Source organism: Pristis pectinata, chromosome 1 (genome assembly GCF_009764475.1).
Source record: "Pristis pectinata isolate sPriPec2 chromosome 1, sPriPec2.1.pri, whole genome shotgun sequence".
Classification (NCBI taxonomy): domain Eukaryota; kingdom Metazoa; phylum Chordata; class Chondrichthyes; order Rhinopristiformes; family Pristidae; genus Pristis; species Pristis pectinata.
In genome coordinates, this window is record NC_067405.1 from 2,729,378 (window position 1) to 2,748,878 (window position 19,501).

Below are 19,501 nucleotides of genomic sequence, written 5' to 3' on the forward strand. Positions count from 1 at the left end.
AGGGGAAGACGTGCTTGGTGATGGGGTCCCGTTGGAGATGGCGGAAAGTGGCGGAGAATGGTGTGTTGGATACGTAGGCTGGTGGGATGAAATGTGGAGGACAAGGGGGACCCTATCCCTGTTGGGGATAGGGGTGGGGGTGAGAGCAGAGGTGTGGGAAATGGCAGAGATGTGGGTGCGAACTCCCTCGACCACAGCTGGGGGGAAGCCCCCAGTTAGAAAAGAAGTTGGACATCTCGGATGTCCTGGAGTGGAAAGCCTCGTCATGGGAGCAGATGCGCAGAAGTTGAGAAAAAGGGGATCTTGCTCTTGCAAGAGACAGAGTGGGAGGAGCTGTAATCGAGGTAGCTGTTGGGGGTCAGTGGGTTTGTAGAAGATGTCGGTGGATAAGGAACCTCCTGAGATGGAAAGATTGAGGAAGGGCGTGAGAGGTGTCAGAGATAGTCCAAGTGAATTGGAGAGCAGGGTGAAAATTTGTGGCGAAATTTATGAACCATGTCGAGTCCCGCACGGGTACAAGAGGTGGCACCAATGCAGTCATCGATATAGCAGAGAAAGAGTTGAGGAATGGGGCCGGAGAGACTGTTCACGTAGCCAATGAAGAGGCAGACATAGCTGGGCCCATGTGAGTGCCCATTGCTATGCCCTTGGTCTGTAGAAAGGGAGAGGAATCGAAAGTGAAGTTGTTTTGGGTGAGGACAAGTTCAGCCAGGTGGAGGAAAGTGTTAGTGGAAGGGGACTGGTTCTGTCTCTGGTCAAGAAAGAAGCAGTGGGCGGTGAGGCCATCATGATGGGGAATGGAGGTATATAGGGACTGGATGTCTGTGGAGAAGATGAGGTTGTGCATGCTGGAGAACTTAAACCTATGGAAGAGGTGGAGAGTGTGTGATATGTCACAGAAGTAGGTGGGAAGGGATTGGACTGGGGGGGACACGATAGTGTCCGGGTACAAGCTCCATGGGGCCAGGAGCATGCAAGAAATGATAGGTCTGCCAGGACAGTCCATCTTGTGGATTTTGGGGAGGAGGTAGAAGTGGGCCAGTCCTAGGTTGTAGTTGACCGTCTGCTTTTCTCCACGGATGCTGCCTGCATGCTGAGTTCCTCCAGCATCATCGTGTTTTTCCAATTTTCTTGGTGACCTGGCCTATGTTTATTTAATGATGAACTTCACCAAAATCACATTATCTCATCGCAGTTTGGAGCAGTGGTTTTCCTACATTAATACTGAGAACAATCCACACTAAATCTAAACCCATCCTATCTCTACCCTCAGAGAATGTGATGGACAGTGTAGAGGGAGCTTTATGTTGTATCAAACCCATGCAGTCCTTGCATGGGGAGTGTGTGATGGGACAGTGTATAGGGACCTTTACTCTGTATATAATCCAATCCTGCTCTAGCAGTGTTCAGTGGTGAAAAATTTGATTTTCTACCTCTGTTCCACCTTTCAGCCAAATCCAAGTTTATTTGCTATTTACTGGCCGATGTTCTGTTTTAGCCACAATCTTGTTAAGAGATGGAATTTGAGTCACTGGCCTATCCCTCATTCAATCTAATTTGGGAGGACTCTATATGAATCCTCATTGCATGGAGATACACGGCTGATGGAATGTTCAGGCAGGTGGTAGGATCCGAGGGCACAGCCTCAGAATAAAGGGACGTCTCTTTAAAGCTGAGGTGAGGAATTTCTTCAGCCAGAAGGTGATGAATCTATGGAATTTGCTGCCACAGAGGGCTGTGGAGGCCAAGTCGATAAGGCAGAGATTGATAGAGATAGACTTGGATTGGTTAAGGGTTACAGGGAGAAGGCAGGAGAATGGGGTTTAAAAAAACAGCCATGATTGAATAGTGGAGCAGACTCGATGGGCTGAATGGCCTAATTCTACTCCTATATCTTATGGTGCTGAGAGGCTGCTGGGCTGTTGCTCCATGCTGCAGTCACGTTCTGTGACTTGATTGAGCTCCTGTTCCTGCAGGTACTTTGTGGAGAGCACTCATCCGGACGTGATCCAGAAGGTGTTGCAGGACAAGGTCATAAAGCAGTGCCGGCTGCGGACAGGTGAAGGAGATGAGACTGAACTCATCATGGGCACCATCTCCAGTAAATCTGCCATGTTGGTAAGTGTCCTGAGCTCAAGGAATTGTGAACCCAGCCCAGTCCATCACGCAAACCAGCATCCCCTCCATTAACTCCGTCTACACTTCCTGCTGTCTCGGAAAAGCAACCAACATAATCAAGGACCCCGCCCACCCCAATCATTCTCTCTTCCCCCTCTCGTCAGGCAGAAGATATAAAAGTTTGAGAACACGTACCACTAGACTGAAGGACAGCTTCTATCCCGCTATCAGACACTTGAATGGACCCCTCATGCATTGAAAATGAACTCTTGATCTCCAAGTTTACCTCGTCGCGGCTGTTGCATTTTATTTGTCTACCTTCGTAGAACACTACAGCACAGAAAACAGGCCATTCGGCCCTTCTAGTCTGTGCCGAAACTTTATTTCGCTAGTCCCATTGACCTGCACCCAGTCCATAACCCTCCACTGCCCTTTCTCTGTAACTGTATCACTATATTCTGCATTGTTTTCTCTTTACTACCTCGATGTATTTATGTGTGACATGATCTGTCTGGATGGCATGCAAACAAAAGCCTTTCATTGTATCTCGGGACTCGTGGCAATGATAAACCAATAGTTCAGTCCCCTTTGGCTGCTCCTTCACTGCGAGAAGGTGATGGAGCAGAACAGACCAGAGCATGGCCCAGTTCATTTGAAAGTGCAGGGAAAGGTCACATTGTAAACCAGCCTCTCTTCCAACTTGCTAATAGTGTTCCTCAGCACTCTTTCAGTATAGGTTGGACACAAAGTAAAGCTCTCTCAGTACAGTCATACACTCCCAGCACAGGGACAGACACAGAATAAATTTCACTCTACACTGTCCCATCACATGGTTTAGACACAGAGTGAGCTCCTTCTACACTGTCCCATCACCTACTCCCAGGGCAGGGACAGCATGGGTTAGACACAGTAAATCTCTCTCTACACAGTCCTGTCACACACTCCCAGTGCAGGGACAACGTGATTTAGGCACAGAGTTGAGCTTCCTCTGCACTGAACTGTCAAGTGCTCTATGACAGGGATATGCCTTTGGCCTGGCATTTTTCAGTTTTTCCCTAGAACATTGCTGTGACGTTGCTCTGTGCCATTGCCAGCTGACTTTGAATTAAATGTTCTTGATAATGGGTGGCACAGTAGCGTAGCGGTTAGCACGATGCTATTACAGCGCCAGTGATCGGGGTTCAATTCCCGTCGCTGTCTGTAAGGAGTTTGTATGTTCGCCCGTGTCTGCGTGGGTTTCCTCCGGGTGCTCCGGTTTCCTCCCACATTCCAAAGATATACGGGTAGGTTAGTCTGGGTTTAAAATGGGCGGCGCGGACTCGTTGGGCCAGAAGGGCCTGTTACCACGCTGTAAATATAAAAAAAAATCTTCAGCCCATGACAAAGTTTGGTAAGAAAGCTTTTGTCTTGGTCTGAGCTCTCGGCAAGAGTCAGTGTTTTGGAATTCCTTCCTGGCCAAGTCACAATCAGCCGTCTTTCCACAGATGCCCAAATCCTCACAGAATAATGGGGCAGCCTCAACCTCGCGGAGTGGAGAGCCCGAGCCCCCTAAGGCTGATGTCCCCGCAGACCTGTTTGATTTCTACGAGCAGATGGATAAGGAAGAGGAAGAGGAGGAGGAGTTGCACACCGTCTCCTTTGAAGTCAAGCAGGTAACCAGCTCAGCTAATGAATCCAGCAGTTTAGGAGACACTTCTGTGGTGAGAATGTGTAACCCTCTACTACGAGCAGTTAGTTAGTTTAATTTACAACTTAGAATTTAACTAAGAACTTTAATGTAATACCTTTCGCAGTTTCAGTAAACGAGGAGGTGCAGTGGGGAGCAGGAGGTGCACCTTTGTGTCTCCATTGTGGTTTGAGATTCAGTGCAAGTTGTTTTTAAAAAGCTTAGAGAGTGCTGAAAGGCAGTTTTCAGTAATAAAGATTATTTATTACTTGATAGATTAGTTAGTTAAAAAAATAAATCAAACAAATGGAAAACTCAACTAACTGAGAGGTATTAAGCAACATTTAACACAGTATGATGGTGAAGCTGCACTGTATGAGTTGTAAGTTGCAGGAATTCTCTCCCTCAGGGCTGTGAATACTTTGTCATTGTGTGTGTTCAAAGCTGTAGCTGGTTGAATTTTGGATCCTTTGGAATTCAAAGGGTGATAGGATCAGAAAGTAAAATAGACTTGAGGTACAAGCTGACCTTATTGAATGGTTACTGCTGGTTTGAGTGGCCGAATGGCCGACTGTGTCCATTTTATGTTCATGAGGTCGAGGTGAATACTATGGATACGTATGGACACACACGCAGCACTTAGTTCGAATGACTTAGAACATATGACAGTACAGCACAATACAGGCCCTTTGGCCCACAATGCTATGCTGACCTTTAAACCTCACCTAAGACTATCGAACCCCTTCCTCCCACATATCCCTCTATTTTAAATTCCTCCATATGCTTATCTAGCAATCTCTTGAATTTGACCAATGTACCTGCCTCCACCAGCGCCCCAGGCAGCGCATTCCATGCCCCAACCACTCTCTGGGTAAAAAAAATCTTCCTTTGATATCTCCCTTGAACTTCCCACCCATTACTTTAAAGCCATGCCCTCTTGTATTGAGCATTGGTGCCCTGGGAAAGAGGCACTGGCTGTCCACTCTATCTATTCCTCTTAATATTTTGTACACCTCTATCATGTCTCCTCTCATCCTCCTCCTCTCCAAAGAGTCAAGCCCTAGCTCCCTTAGTCTCTCTTCATAATCCATACTCTCTAACCCAGGCAGCATCCTGGTAAATCTCCTCTGCACCCTTTCCAACGCCTCCACATCCTTCCTATAATGAGGCGACCAGAACTGGACACAGTACTCTAACACACTTGTTTCTGTGCCTGAACTTAAAGGTATCTCAATGGCCAATAAACCAAACTGGAGGCTTTCAGTTACATTTATACCATTAATGGTATCTGTGGAGGAACCCTGGCTCATTGAACCTGGGCAGTTGGTTTATTTAGTTTCAGGTTTTGGATATCTATATATTAATAATCAGCCTGTGTGTACTTTCCGCCCTGTTTTGCCACTTTAGATTCCACTGCCTGTGTTTACAATGGAAGGCACCAATGTAAATGTGTCAGATGGTGATTACAGCCAGGGGCTGTCTTCCAGTCGGCCCTGGGCAGCACTGGTCCCTGAGACGTGATGTGGACCTGTTTGTTTCCTTGTGCTCTGCACTTCCCCCGCCTGCTCGGGTGTCTGGTTTGAAACTGTTGCTTCCCCCCAGGAAATGATAGAGGAGCTGCAGAAACGCTGCATTCATATGGAGTACCCTTTACTGGCAGAGTACGACTTCAGGAATGACACCATCAACCCCGATGTCAACATCGACCTCAAACCCACGGCTGTGCTCCGGCCCTATCAGGAGAAGAGCCTCCGAAAGATGTTTGGGAACGGCCGGGCCAGGTCAGGAGTTATTGTCCTTCCCTGCGGTAGGTGACCAGATGTGGTGAGCATTTCATGTCTTAATGCTTGCTTCATACTTTAAGAGATTGCAATAGCGTTTTTAAATCAGGAGACCTCTGAAGAGCACTTATCTGAAAAGCTATGCTCAGTCTATAATAGTCTCAAGTTCAGTACATCTCTGGCACTGCAGTACAGCCTCAGTACCGCCCCCCCCCCCCACAGTGTGACCCTCCCTCAGTACCACCCCCCCACAGTGTGACCCTCCCTCAGTACCACCCCCCCCACAGTGTGACCCCCCTCAGTACCACCCCCCCCACATTGTGACCCCCCTCAGTACTGCCTCTCCCACAGTGACCCCCCTCAGTACCACTCCCCCACAGTGTGACCCCCCTCAGTACCACCCCCCACAGTGTGACCCCCCTCAGTACTGCCTCCCCCACAGTGACCTCCCTCAGTACCACTCCCCCACAGTGACCTCCCTCAGTACCACCCCCCCCCACAGTGTGACCCCCCTCAGTACTGCCTCTCCCACAGTGTGACCCCCTCAGTACCACCCCCCCACAGTGTGACCCCCCTCAGTACCACCCCCCACAGTGACCCCCCTCAGTACTGCCTCTCCCACAGTGACCCCCAGTACCACTCCCCCACAGTGACCTCCCTCAGTACCACCCCCCCACAGTGTGACACCCCTCAGTACTGCCTCTCCCACAGTGTGACCTCCCTCAGTACCACCCCCCCACAGTGTGACCCCCCTCAGTACCACCCCCCACAGTGTGACCCCCCTCAGTACTGCCTCTCCCACAGTGTGACCCCCCCTCAGTACTGCCCCTCCCACAGTGTGACCCCCCTCAGTACCGCCCCTCCCGTGGTGTGACCACCACCCCCCCCCCCCACCCCAGTACCACCCTTCCCATGGTGTGACCCCCCCCCCCCCCCCCCCCCCCCCCCCCCAGTACCGCCCCTCCTTCAGTACAACCGTCCATCAGACCTGCTCCCTTTCACCAGGCGGAGCTCCGTGCCCCATCAGTTCAAATCCAAACACTGCTTAAGGATTTGAATGAAGTAAATTGGGGGATCAAACAGCTGCCAGAATGTTGTGAAGTATGTTGAAGATGTCCCAGGGAAGGACGTGCACACATATGGAGCCTATATCTGATGATCTGTGTTGGGTTTGGTCTCCCCAGGTGCTGGCAAGTCCCTAGTGGGCGTGACGGCAGCCTGCACTGTGCGGAAGCGATGTCTGGTGCTCTGCACCTCGGCCGTGTCGGTGGAGCAGTGGAAGTCTCAGTTCAAAATGTGGTCGACCATCGACGACAGCCAGATCTGCCGCTTCACTTCGGATGCCAAGATAAGCCGATTGGCTGCTCCATCGCCATCAGCACTTACTCCATGTTGGGGCACACGACCAAGCGTTCCTGGGAAGCAGAGCGAGTGATGGAATGGCTGAAAAGCCCAGGAGTAGGGGACTGATGCTGCTGGATGAGGTGCACACCATTCCCGGTAATGCCCACCGCGCTGTGCAAGGACCTGTCAAAGCTTCGTTGTGCTGCACATCAATGTTAGACTCTTTGTCAGAGTAACTGAGAGCAAGATTCCAAACATAATACTGTGAATGGCCTGAGAATGTGTGATGAGACAGCACAGAGGGAGCTTTACTCTGTCCAACCCATGCTGTCCTTGTGCTGGGGGCAGAGTGAGCTCAGTATCCAACTGATCTGGTTCCACATCACCTTGCAGATTTCTGCCTCCGCCTCCCCCCACCTGACTACATCTGCCCCTCATCCCCTTCCTCACCTGGTTCCATCTATCTGCCTGCCAGCTCCTGCCTCACCCCTCCCTCTCCCTTCTTTATACTGGCTATCTCCCCTCTACACTATCAGTCCTGATGCAGGGTCTTGACCCGAAACATTGACTATCCCTCTGCCTCCACAGATACTACCCGAGAGTTCCTCCAGCAGTTTGTTTATTGCTCTGGAGTACAGCATCTGTAGTCTTTTGTGCCTCTTTGTGCCTTAATTGGTTTATTAATGTCACATGTACCGAGGTACAGTGAAAAAACTTGCCTTGCATACCATTCATACAATTTCATTACAGTGCATTGAGGTAGTACAAGGGAAAACAATAACAGAATGCAGAATAAAGTGTAACAGCTACAGAGAAAGTGCAGTGCAGGCAGACAATAAGGTGAAAAGTCACAACGAGGTAGATTGTTCATCTTATCGTACTAGGGAACCATTCGATAGTCTTATAACAGTAGGATAGAAGCTGTCCTTGAGCCTGGTGGTACGTGCTTTCAGGCTTTTGTATCTTCTGCCCGATGGGAGAAGGGAGAATGTCCAGGGTGGGTGGGTTCTTTGATTATGCTGGCTGCTTTAGAACATAGAACATTACAGAACAGTACAGGGCTGATGTTGTGCCGACATTTTATCCTGCTCTAATATCTATCTAACCCTTCCCTCCCACATAGCCCTCCATTTTTCTATCATTCATGTGTCTCTCAACTCTCTGTGTGGGGGGAGAAAAAACCTTGCCTCTGACATCCCCCTATACCTTCCTCCAATCACCTTAAAATAATGTCCCCTCGTGTTAGCCATTGTCACCCTGGGAAAAAGTCTCTGACTGTCCACTCAATCTATGCCTCTATCAAGTCACCTCTCACCCTCCTCCTCTCCAAAGAGAAGAGCCCTAGCTCACTCAACCTATCCTCATAAGATATGCTCTCCAATCCAAGCAGCATCCTGGTAAATCTCCTCTGCACCCTCTCTAAAGCTTCCACATCCTTCCTATAATGAGGCGACCAGAACTGAACACAATACACTAAGTGCGGTCTGATCAGAGTTCTATAGAGCTGCAACATCACCTCGTGACTCTTGAACTCAATACCCCAACTAATAAAGGCCAACACACCATATACCTTTGTAACAACCCTTTTGACCTGCACAGCAACCTTGAGGGATCTATGAACATGGACCCCAAGATCCCTCTGTTCCTCCACACTGCTAAGCGTCCTGCCATTAACTATGTACTCTGCCTTCAAATTTGATCTTCCAAAGTGTATCACTTCACACTTTTCCGGGTTGAATTCCATCTGCCACTTCTCAGCCCAGCTCTGCATCCTATCAACGTCCTGTTGTAACCTACAGCGACCATCTACACTATCTACAACACCACCAACCTTCGTGTCATCAGCAAACTTATTAACCCAACCTTCCACATCCTTATCCAATTAATTTATAAAAATCACAAAGAGCAGGGGTCCCAGAACAGATACCTGCGGAACACCACTGGTCACCGACCTCCAGGCAGAATATGCTCCATCTACCACTACCCTCTGTCTTCCTTAAGCGAGCCAATTCTGAATCCACACAGTCAAGTTTCTCTGGATTCCATGCCTCCCGACTTTCTGAATAAACTTTCCATGAGGAACTTTATCAAATGCCTTACTAAAATCCATGTACACCACATCCACTGCTCGACCTTCATCAATGTGCTTTGTCACATCCTCACAGAATTCAGTCAGGCTTGTGATGCACAACCTCCCCCTCACAAAGCCAGGCTGACTGCCCCTAATCAGCCTATGCTTCAAATGCCCCTGAATCCTGTCTCTAAGAATCTTCTCCAGTAACTTGCCCACCACTGGAGTAAGATTCACTGGTCTGTAATTCCCAGTGTTATCCCTACTCCCTTTCTTAAAGGAACAACATTTGCCACCCTCCAATCATCCGGCACTACTCCTGCATCCAGTGAGGACGGCAAGATCATCACCAAAGGAGCAGCAATCTCTTCCCTAGCTTCCCGTAATAACCTTGGATATATCCCATCTGGCCCCGGCGACTTATCTATCCTAATGTTTTTCGAAAGTTCCAGCACATCCTCTTTCCTCACGTCGACATGCCCTAGCGTATCAGCCTGTCGTACACCATGCTCACAAATGGCAAGGTCTCTCTCACTGGTGAATACTAAAGCGAGGTATTCATTAAGGACCTCCCCTACCTCTTCCGACTCCAGGCACATGTTTCCTCTTTTATCCCTGATCGGTCCTGCTCTCACTCCAATCATCTTCCTATTCTTCACATATGTGTAGAGTGCCTTGGGGTTTTCCTTAAGCTTACTCGCCAAGGACTTCTCATGCCCCCTTCTAGCTCTCCTAAGTCCATTCTTAAGCTCCCTCCTGGCTACCTTGTAACTTTCCAGAGCCCTGTCTGATCCTTGCTTTCTAAACCTCAGGTAAGCTTCTTTCTTCCTCTTGACAAGATATCCTACATCTTGTGTCAACCACGGTTCCTTCACTCTACCATCCTTACCCTGCCTCAATGGGACAAACCTATCCAGAGCCCCATGCAAGTATTCCTTAAACAACCTCCATATTTCTGCTCTGCACTTCTCCAAGAACATCTGTTCCCAACTTACGCTCCCAAGTTCCTGCCTAATAGCATCAGAATTCCCCCTCCCCGAATTGAATAATTTCCCATATCGTCTGCTCCTATCAGTTATGGGCACTGTCTCCAAAGTGCTCTCCCACTGAGAGATCTGCAACCTGATCAGGCTCATTCCCTAGTACCAGGTCCAGTCTGGCCTCTCTGTACATAAAATGTGTTGTAACCAGCACATTGTTCCTCGCTGACCCTTTGAAGCTTAATTTGTGAATGGATTCTTCAGTGTTGCTTTTATGTTGTTCGATGTGTACTTGGTGTTGTGGCGGTGGCAGTGATCCAGACCTGTGTTCTGTGCAGCGAAAATGTTCCGCCGTGTTCTCACCATCGTCCAGGCACATTGCAAGCTGGGGCTGACAGCCACCCTGGTCCGGGAAGATGACAAGATTGTGGACCTCAATTTCCTCATTGGGCCCAAACTCTTTGAAGCTAATTGGATGGAGCTCCAGAATAGTGGATATATTGCCAAGGTGCAGTGTGCTGAGGTGAGTATCACACAGAAGAGTAGGAGGCATCTGTATGGACCCATCTTGCAAGATATTACATCTGGTCATTTTCTCACGAGCTACAAGCTGCTTGTTTACCTCCCATGCCTCCACATGCAGCCTGGAACAGGACCAGCACTGTAACCAGTATATCACTGACCTCACAATCTGCTGCATTCCCTAGGACACCAGGCTCATCCAGCAAGATGGGCGAATGTCCAAACTAGTCGCAAATACACGTAATTGTTGCCAATTAAACCAAATTAATTGCAGCACAGGACAAACCACACCAGACAATGACTTTGCCTATTAACTGTATTTTTATATTAATTGCGATTAGTTCAAACAACTCAAGGTTCACTACATAGTACCAAGTAAAACTTTAGTTACACAGCAGTCCAGAGGTCATTAAGTCTATCATACACAATTTTTACAAGAAAGAACAGAATTAGAACAAAAAAAAGTCCATTTTAGTGCAAAGTGATCAAAGTGGTCACAGTGTTGCTAAGCTGTAGTGATTAGGGTTTTGCTAGTTGGTTTAAGAACTGAATGGTTGAAGGGAAGTAGCTGTTCCTGAACCTGGTGGTGTGGGACTTCACGCTTCTGTACCACCTGCCCGATGGGAGCTGTGAGATGGTGGTGGTGGGGGATCTTTGATGACGGATGTTGCCTTGTTGAGGCAGCACCTGTAGATACTACTGATGGTGGGGAGGGATGTGCCTGTGATGGATTGGGCACACTCACAAGGCTGACATTTGTTTTGGCCCTCTCCTGTTTGCCCTGAGGTACAGCTGGTGCCTGAATAAATGAATGCCTTGCTGGACTACATAAGTGAACAAAGGGACTGGAGTCACAGGGAGTCTGGGTAAGAATCCTGGTTCCCTTCCCGCTGGGTTGACATGTTAGGCTCATATAGGATTGATTGTTTTCTCAGCTCACCAGCTGGTGTGCACCCTATCTAGAATTCCCCTTCAGGGCACAAGATGGAGGAGAGTTACAGGGAATAAGGAGAGTCCACTGTTTTTGGGCAGTCTGGACAAGTTGTCCCATGCACTGAAGTAAACATTGAACCAGTTTGAGAAGTTCAGGATTTAGAGTTTTCAAGGCAGCTGCAGAGGCAGGAGGTTCTCCCAGTATCCGGGCGACGTTCCGTTTTATCCCAGCACTGAAACACGCTCTCTGTTCACAATCTGTGACGTGGTGTTGGGTGCCTTCAGTCTCTAGCTGAAGGTGTGTGGGAGAGGTCCTCGGGCACTGCCTTGATAATCCCTGTTTGTTGTGCAGGTCTGGTGCCCGATGTCGCCTGAATTTTACAGGGAGTACGTGGCAATTAAGACAAAGAAGCGGATGCTGCTGTACGTGATGAACCCCAACAAGTTCAGAGCTTGTCAATTCTTGATTCGTTTTCACGAGCGGAGGAATGATAAGATCATTGTGTTTGCAGACAACGTGTTTGCACTGAAGGAGTACGCAATCAGGCTAAACAAGTAAGGCATTTTCAACACCTTTTACACACCCGGCTTGCAGTGAAGCCAAGGTCAGTGAGAGTGGAGTTGGCTTCAGCAGGGTGTCAGATGTGACTGCGGTGCCTCTTGGCTGACAGAAGGTGATGGTGAGGTGCTGGGAAGGAAGGAAGCTGCCCCTGATTTATGAACACATGCACAGTGAGTGAGCTAGCACAAGCTTGGAGGGGTGAACTCCCCACTCTGCCCAGTGAACACATCATCACAACTCCCAAATCCTTGTCCGTTCTTCCTCGGATGTTCTCCCTGGTTTGTTTCCTCCGCTGCTGGAACCAGCTGCTCTGAATCCAGGTGCTTCTGGTGCTGGGTGAGGTGACGTGATCTCCCCGGGCAATTACACGGTGAACTCTCTATCACCTCAGGAGCTGCTGCTGTTTGAGTGCTTGGCCTTGCCCATGGTTCAGTTCTTTCAGCCCCTTGAGTCTCACTCTTATTATAGGAGCCATTTAGCACATAGAACAATACAGCACAGGAATGGGCCCTTCATTCCTTAGCAGTGTGGAGGAGCAGCGGGATCTCGAGGTCCGTATCCACAGATCCCTGAAAGTTGCCTCACAGGTGGATAGGGTAGTTAAGAAAGCTTATGGGGTGTTAGCTTTCATAAGTCGAGGGATCGAGTTTAAGAGCCGCGAGGTAATGATGCAGCTCTATAAAACTCTGGTTAGACCACACTTAGAGTACTGTGTCCAGTTCTGGTCGCCTCATTATCAGAAGGATGTGGAAGCGTTGGAAAGGGTGCAGAGGAGATTTACCAGGATGCTGCCTGGTTTAGAGAGTATGCATTATGAGGAGAGACTAAGGGAGCTAGGGCTTTACTCATTGGAGAGAAGGAGGATGAGAGGAGACATGATAGAGGTGTACAAAATATTAGGAGGAATAGATAGAGTGGACAGCCAGCGCCTCTTTCCCAGGGCACCAATGCTCAATACAAGAGGGCATGGCTTTAAAGTAATGGGTGGGAAGTTCAAGGGAGATATCAGAGGAAGGATTTTTACCCAGAGAGTGGTTGGGGCATGGAATGCGCTGCCTGGGGCAGTGGTGGAGGCAGGTACGTTGGTCAAATTCAAGAAATTGTTAGATAAGCATATGGAGGAATTTAAAATAGAGGGATATGTGGGAGGAAGGGTTTAGATAGTCTTAGGCGAGGTTTAAAGGTCGGCACAACATTGTGGGCCGAAGGTCCTGTATTGTGCTGTACTGTTCTATGTTCTATTCTGCCATGTCTGATGCCAATTTAAACTAATCCCATCTGCCTGCGTGTGGTCTATGTCCCTCCACTCCCTGCCTCTTCATGTGTCTGTCTAAATGACTCTTAAAACGCCAGTATCGTATCTGCCTCCACCACCACCCCTGGCAGCGTGTTCCAGGCACCCACCGCTCTCTGTGTAAAACAAAACCTTGCCTCGTACATCTCCTTTAAACTTTCCCCCTCTCATCTTAAACCTATACCTTCTCGTGTTTGATATTTTCACCCTGGGGAAAAGACTCTGACTGCCTACCATATCTGTGCCTCTCATAATTTTATAAACCTCCATCAGGTCTCCCTTCAGCTTCTGATGCTCTAGAGAAAACAATCCAAGTTTGTCCAACCTCTCCTTGCAGCTCATACCCTCTAATCCAGGCAGCACTCTGGGTAATCTCTTCTGCACCCTCTCCAAAGCCTTCACATCCTTCCTGTAGTGAGGCCACCAAAACTGCATGCAATACTCCAAATGTGGCCCACTAAGGATTTATGCAGCTGCATGATTTGCCAAATTTTAAACCTGACTTTTAAAGCCTTTTTAATGCCCAGGCCTGGATCCAGGCTTACTCCCTCTCACTGCAAGTTTCCTGTTCACCTGATAGCCATTGGTGTAATCCACTGATGCCCAACCAGTACCCAGAGGGAGGCAGATGCTGTGCACTGAATCCTTCCGGTCTGAGGCACCAGATAAATGGGAGGATAGCTTGGCCAGTGCAATAAAATTGAACGTCTCCTGTCCCTGAAAGTGATCACATCAGTGAGAGTATCCGTCAGTAAAAGTAGAAATGTTTCCCTGACACCTATCTGTACCGAGAGGTGATGCTGTCTGTCAGCCTGGAGGGGTGGGGTAAAGAATGGGGGCTTTAGTTGTGGTTAGTGGTGGGGAAGCATCAATGGCCCTGCATGTTAGGAACATTGACCAATAATTGCGTCACCTTTGATAATTGACTGGAAGATCTTACTGGGTTTGTACCGTGTAACTTTCTAGACTGTTCAGAGTGTGGAGTTTGGATTATACTCGGGGCGCCTCATGAAATGGCCTGTTCTGTGTAGTGGCTGGACTCTGGGGTTGTTGGTGGTTGCGTTGAGTTTTGATGTAACTGTTCATTGGAGGTTTCCTTCATTTCAGGCCTTACATTTATGGCCCCACATCCCAAGGGGAAAGGATGCAAATTCTGCAAAACTTCACTCACAACCCGAAGATCAACACCATCTTCATCTCCAAGGTAAATGGGAATTGTCTTATTATTCTCATGTGTACCGAGATGCAGTGAAAGGCTTCTGTTTGCGTGCCATCCAGACAGATCATTCCAAACATAAGTACATTGAGGTAGTACAAAAGGAAAACAGAATGCAGAATATAGAGTTACAGTTACCGAGAGAGTGCAGTGCAGGCAGACAAATAAAGTGCGAGGGCCGCGACGAGGTAGATTGAGAGATCAAGAGTTTGGCTTTTCACGTGAGAGGTTTGTTAAAGAGTCTTATAGAGGCTGTCCTTGAGCCTGGTGGTACGTGCTCTCAAGCTTTCTTATCTTCTGCCTGATGGGAGAGGGGAGAAGAGAGAATGTCCGGGTGGGAGGGGTCCTTGATTATGTTTTCTGCTTTCGCAAGTGATTGGAGAGGAGGCTGGTTTTTGTGATGGACTGGGGATCAGAAGCTCGATGGAATGAGCTGCTGCCTATCATTGGTAGGTGCTGTGTGCATGGTGTATTGGAGCCACTGATGGCGGGTGTTGGGCGTGGGTGGGGTGGGTTGGGCTGTACTGGTCCATGCTGGGTCAGCTCCTCTGTGCATTGCCTCGGCTGTGGTTGGAGCGGTGTGTGTGTGTGCGTGGGGGGGTGGTGGGGTGGTGGTGGTGGGAGACGGCAGGGACGGAGAGCTGACACTCTGATCACTCGGCAGGTGGGTGACACCTCGTTTGATCTCCCCGAGGCCAACGTGTTGATCCAGATCTCTTCACACGGAGGTTCCCGGAGGCAGGAAGCCCAACGATTGGGTAGAGTGCTGCGGGCAAAGAAAGGTGGGTGAGGATCCATGCAGTGAGTGGGGTGTGGGGTGCGGGGAGGCTGATGGGGGGGCGGGGTGTGGGTGCTCCCTGTCACAACTCTCCCCACTGAGCTTATATTTTTCACCAAATAAACCCTCCATGGTGGTGATGGACAAATTGGCCTCTGTTGGGATCTGTTTGACTCCATGATCCTAAATTACCTGTGAGTGCCAAAGCTGGATTGCGTTTTGTCTTCTCCGTGCAGCCTCTGACTCTCAAGCGGTGTTCGGTCCTTGCCTCTTTCACAGGGATGGTCGCTGAGGAATACAACGCGTTCTTCTACTCACTGGTGTCCCAGGATACCCAGGAGATGGCTTACTCTGCTAAAAGACAAAGGTTCCTGGTGGACCAGGGCTACAGCTTTAAGGTAAATTATACCGAGAGAGGGACAGAGTTGCCCTTGGAGTGGGGTAAGGGTTAAGCTCGGGCACCGTCTGTTACCTTTGAGGTAACAGGGCTTCCTCTTTTCCTATCTTCAGTCCTGAAAAAGGGTACTGACCCAAAACATTGACAGCCTGCTTTTCTCCACGGATGCTGCCTGGCCTGCTGAGTCCTCCTCACATCGTCGTGTTTTTCACCTGGAAATTTATCTACCTTCATACATTATAAGAAATTCAGCACCTTCTGTGCTGTAATGCAGACTATCCCCAGGACCTCCCCATTAAATGTCTGAAGGTCCGAAGTCTGCATATCCTTCTCCACGGTAAAAACAGAAGAGAAGTACTCTTTGAAGATCTCACCCATCTCCTGCGGCTCCGCACAAAGATGTCCACTTTGGTCTTTGAGGGGCTCTGTCCTCTCCCCAGTTACTCTTTTTCCCTTAATACACCCGTATACCTCACCGGATTAAACTCCACCTGCCATTTCTCCACCCAAATTGCCAAGTGGTCTGTCTCCTGCTGTATCCTTTGACAACCATCCTCGCCAGCCAAAACTCTACTGATTTTTGTGTCGTCTGCAAACTTACTATTCAGCCCACCTACATTTTCATCCAACAGAGGTCCCCAACACTGATCCTTGTGGAATACCACTGGTCACAGACCTCTCCACAGTCAGAAAAAACTCCCCTCCACCACCACCCTATCGAGTAGGCTCTTTCCACCTAGATTAGGAGAGATAAGTACGAGAGGACATGGCTTTAGGGTGAAAGGGGAAAGGTTTAGGGGGAACATTAGAGGGAACTTCTTCACTCAGAGAGTGGTGGGAGTGTGAAACGGGCTGCCATCTGCTGTGGTAAATGCGGGCTTACTCTTTAAGTTTTAAGAATAAATTGGATAGATACATGGACGGGAGAGGTCTGGAGGGTTATGGACTGGGTGCAGGTCAATGGGACTAGCAGAATAACGTTTTGGCACAGACTAGAAGGGCTGAATGGCCTGTTTTCTGTGTTGTAGTGTTCTATGGTTCTTCTATGACCAGCCCATTTTGTATCTAACTTACCAGCTCACTTAATCTTCTGGATCAGCCTACCACGAGGAACCTTGTCAGATGCTTTACTAAAGCCCATGTAGACAACATCCACTGCTCTCCCCTCATCGACCACTATCATCACCTCCTCTGTGGTGTCCCTGCCCTTCATTTGCTGAACAGCAGCTTGTTGTGCTATGGTAGCAGTGATGCCTCCAGGTCCGATCATACTCTCTCCTAGAGTTACTCTCACAGAGCACGAGACCCTGTGACCTGGAAACTGTGTCGGCCAGGGTGTACGGCCCTTTCACCACGGACAGAGCCGTCACCGGGTACTGGCGTGTGCTCGGTCTCTGGAATAGGAGGGGGTTTATGCCTGGGACTTTGCCTGTCACTGATGACCTGGAGTTACTGCCTCAGACTGAACGAGAACCGTGTGCCGCGCTGTCTCTGCAGGTGATCACGAAGCTGGCTGGGATGGACGAGGAAGATCTGTCCTTTGGTACCAAGGAGGAGCAGCAGCAGCTGCTGCAGAAGGTTCTCGCTGCCTCCGACCTGGATGCAGAGGAAGAGGTGGTGCTTGGGGAGTTCGGCTCCAAGGGACAGGTAAGGGGTCTGGTCCGAGCCCTGGGCTACTGCAGGAAATGGTGAAGCTACAGGAACAGCACCATGGTGCGGCAGGTAGTTCTACTGCCTCTCCACTCCGGAGACCCAGGTTCAGTCCCGACCTCGGGTGCTGTCTATGTGGAGTTTGCACGTTCTGCCTGTGACGGGTGCTCCGGTTTCCTCCCACATCCCAAAGACATGCGGGTCGGTGGGTTAATTAACCACTGTAAGTTGTCCCCCGTGTGTGGGTGAGGGGTAGAATCTCGGGGGGAGTTGATGGGAATGTGGGGGGAATAAAACGAGATCAGTGTAAATCGGTGTCTTATGGTCAGCATGAACTCAGTGGGCTGTGCTGTGTGTCTGCAGAGAGAGGACTGGCTGGGGCACTGAGCACACCTCAGCTCCGGGGGTGTGGCTGCTGACAGTGTGGATGAGAAGTGAGCAGATCCAATGTGTGAGCCTAGACCCAGGCTCCTCGTTCTGGGGTGAAGGTGTGGAGCCATGTCTTGATGCGTGAGGACCCAGCCCCAGAGATGGGCTGCTGCCCACTGCAGTGGTACCTCGTCCTCCCAGGCTCTCACCTTCCTCTGTTGCCTCTCCCTCCCCAGATCTCCCGGCGTGCCGGCACAATGAGCTCCATGTCCGGAGCGGACGATACCGTTTATCTGGAATACCAGCGGAGCAAGAGCCTCGGCAAGAACATCCACCCTCTCTTCAAACGCTTCCGGAAATGAGAGCGAGTGAACCGTGGGCCAACACTGGAGGTCAGGACAATGTTTTTCATGTTGAAAACCAGTGCACCGTTGTTTGGGGTATTTATTATCACTCTCAGTTGGAGAGAGGTTGGAATAAATAATTATTTTCTATTAAATGTCCATTTGTTACATTTAGAACACAGAACAGTGGGCCCACAATCTTGTACCAATTTTGATGCCAGTTTACACTAAATTTCCTCTTCCTGTGCATCGTCCATTTCCCTTCATCTATCTACAACCTCTTAAAGTCCACCAAACCGCCTGCTCCTACTGCTACCCCTGGTAACCCATTCCAGGCACCTACCACTATGCATAAAAAAACTTGCCCCTCACATCACCTTTAAACTACACCCCCCCTACCCACACCCCAACCTTAAAAGCATGTCCTGTGGTGTTTCAGAAGAGATTCTGCAATGTTGGAAATGTGGAGCAACACACAAAATGCTGGAGGAACTCACCAGGTCAGGCAGTGCCTAGGGAGGGAAATAAACAGCCGACATTTTGGGTCGAGACCCTTCACCTGGACTGGAGAGGAAGAGGGCAGAAGCCGGAATAAGGAGGTCAGGGAAGGAGCGCAGGTGAGTCCAGGTGAGGGGGGGAGGGAAGGTAGGTAGGTTGGGGGAGGGGGGAGATGTAAGAAGGTGAAAGGTAAAAGAGGCAAAGGGCTAAAGAAGAAGGAATCCGGTAGGAGAGGGCAGTGGACCATGGAATGATGGGGAATGGATGGGCAGGTTATGAGGGTGGGGGAAAGAGGGGAGGGGTTACTGGAATCGATGTTGAGGCCGTCAGGTTGGAGACTCCCAAGGCGGAATATGAGGTGTTGTTCCTCCAACCTGCGCTTGGCCTCAACGTGGCAGTGGACAAGGCCGTGGATGGACAGGTCAGTGTGGGAGTGGGATGTGGGATGTGGAATTGAAGTGGGTGGCCACCAGCAGGTCCCGGCTGTTGCGGTGGACGGAGCCAAGGTGCTCGACGAAGTGGTCACCCAGTCCGTGTCGGGTCCCACTGATGTAGAGGAGGCTGGTGTTTGACATTTCTACCCTGGGGAACAGATTCAGTCTACCCTATCTATGCCTCTCATAATTTTATAAACCTCTGTCAGGTCTCCCCTCAGCCTCTGACACTCCAAAGAAAACAACCCAAGTTTGTCCAACCTCTCCTTATAGCTCGTACCCTCTAATCCAGGCAGCATCCTGGTGAACCTCTTCTGCACCCTCTCCACAGTCTCCACATCCTTCCTGTAATGGGGCGACCAGAACTGCACACAGTACTCCAAGTGTGGTCTGACTAAAGTTTTACACAGCTGCAGCATGACTTCCTGACTCTTGTACTCAGCACCCCTACCAATGAAGGCAAGCGTGCCGCATGCCTTCTTTACCACCCTGTCCACTTGCATAGCCACTTGTTATTGGATCCTTGCTCCATCCCTGTTACAGT

General features: G+C 49.6%; 1 protein-coding gene across 1 annotated transcript in view; it reads left to right on the top strand.

Annotated features, from left to right (window-relative positions):
• The window catches only part of ercc3 (excision repair cross-complementation group 3), a 32,722-nt gene extending 14,291 nt beyond the window's left edge, over positions 1-18,431 (top strand). Inside the window, 13 exon segments of the mRNA XM_052014334.1 lie at positions 1,977-2,118; positions 3,603-3,770; positions 5,387-5,591; positions 6,750-6,908; positions 6,911-7,017; positions 7,020-7,065; positions 10,299-10,483; positions 11,768-11,970; positions 14,379-14,475; positions 15,152-15,269; positions 15,545-15,663; positions 17,160-17,309; positions 17,918-18,431. Of these exon segments, the coding sequence (XP_051870294.1) occupies positions 1,977-2,118; positions 3,603-3,770; positions 5,387-5,591; positions 6,750-6,908; positions 6,911-7,017; positions 7,020-7,065; positions 10,299-10,483; positions 11,768-11,970; positions 14,379-14,475; positions 15,152-15,269; positions 15,545-15,663; positions 17,160-17,309; positions 17,918-18,043 (1,825 nt within the window). The 3' untranslated portion in view covers positions 18,044-18,431.
• Positions 18,432-19,501: the final 1,070 nt, after the last annotated feature.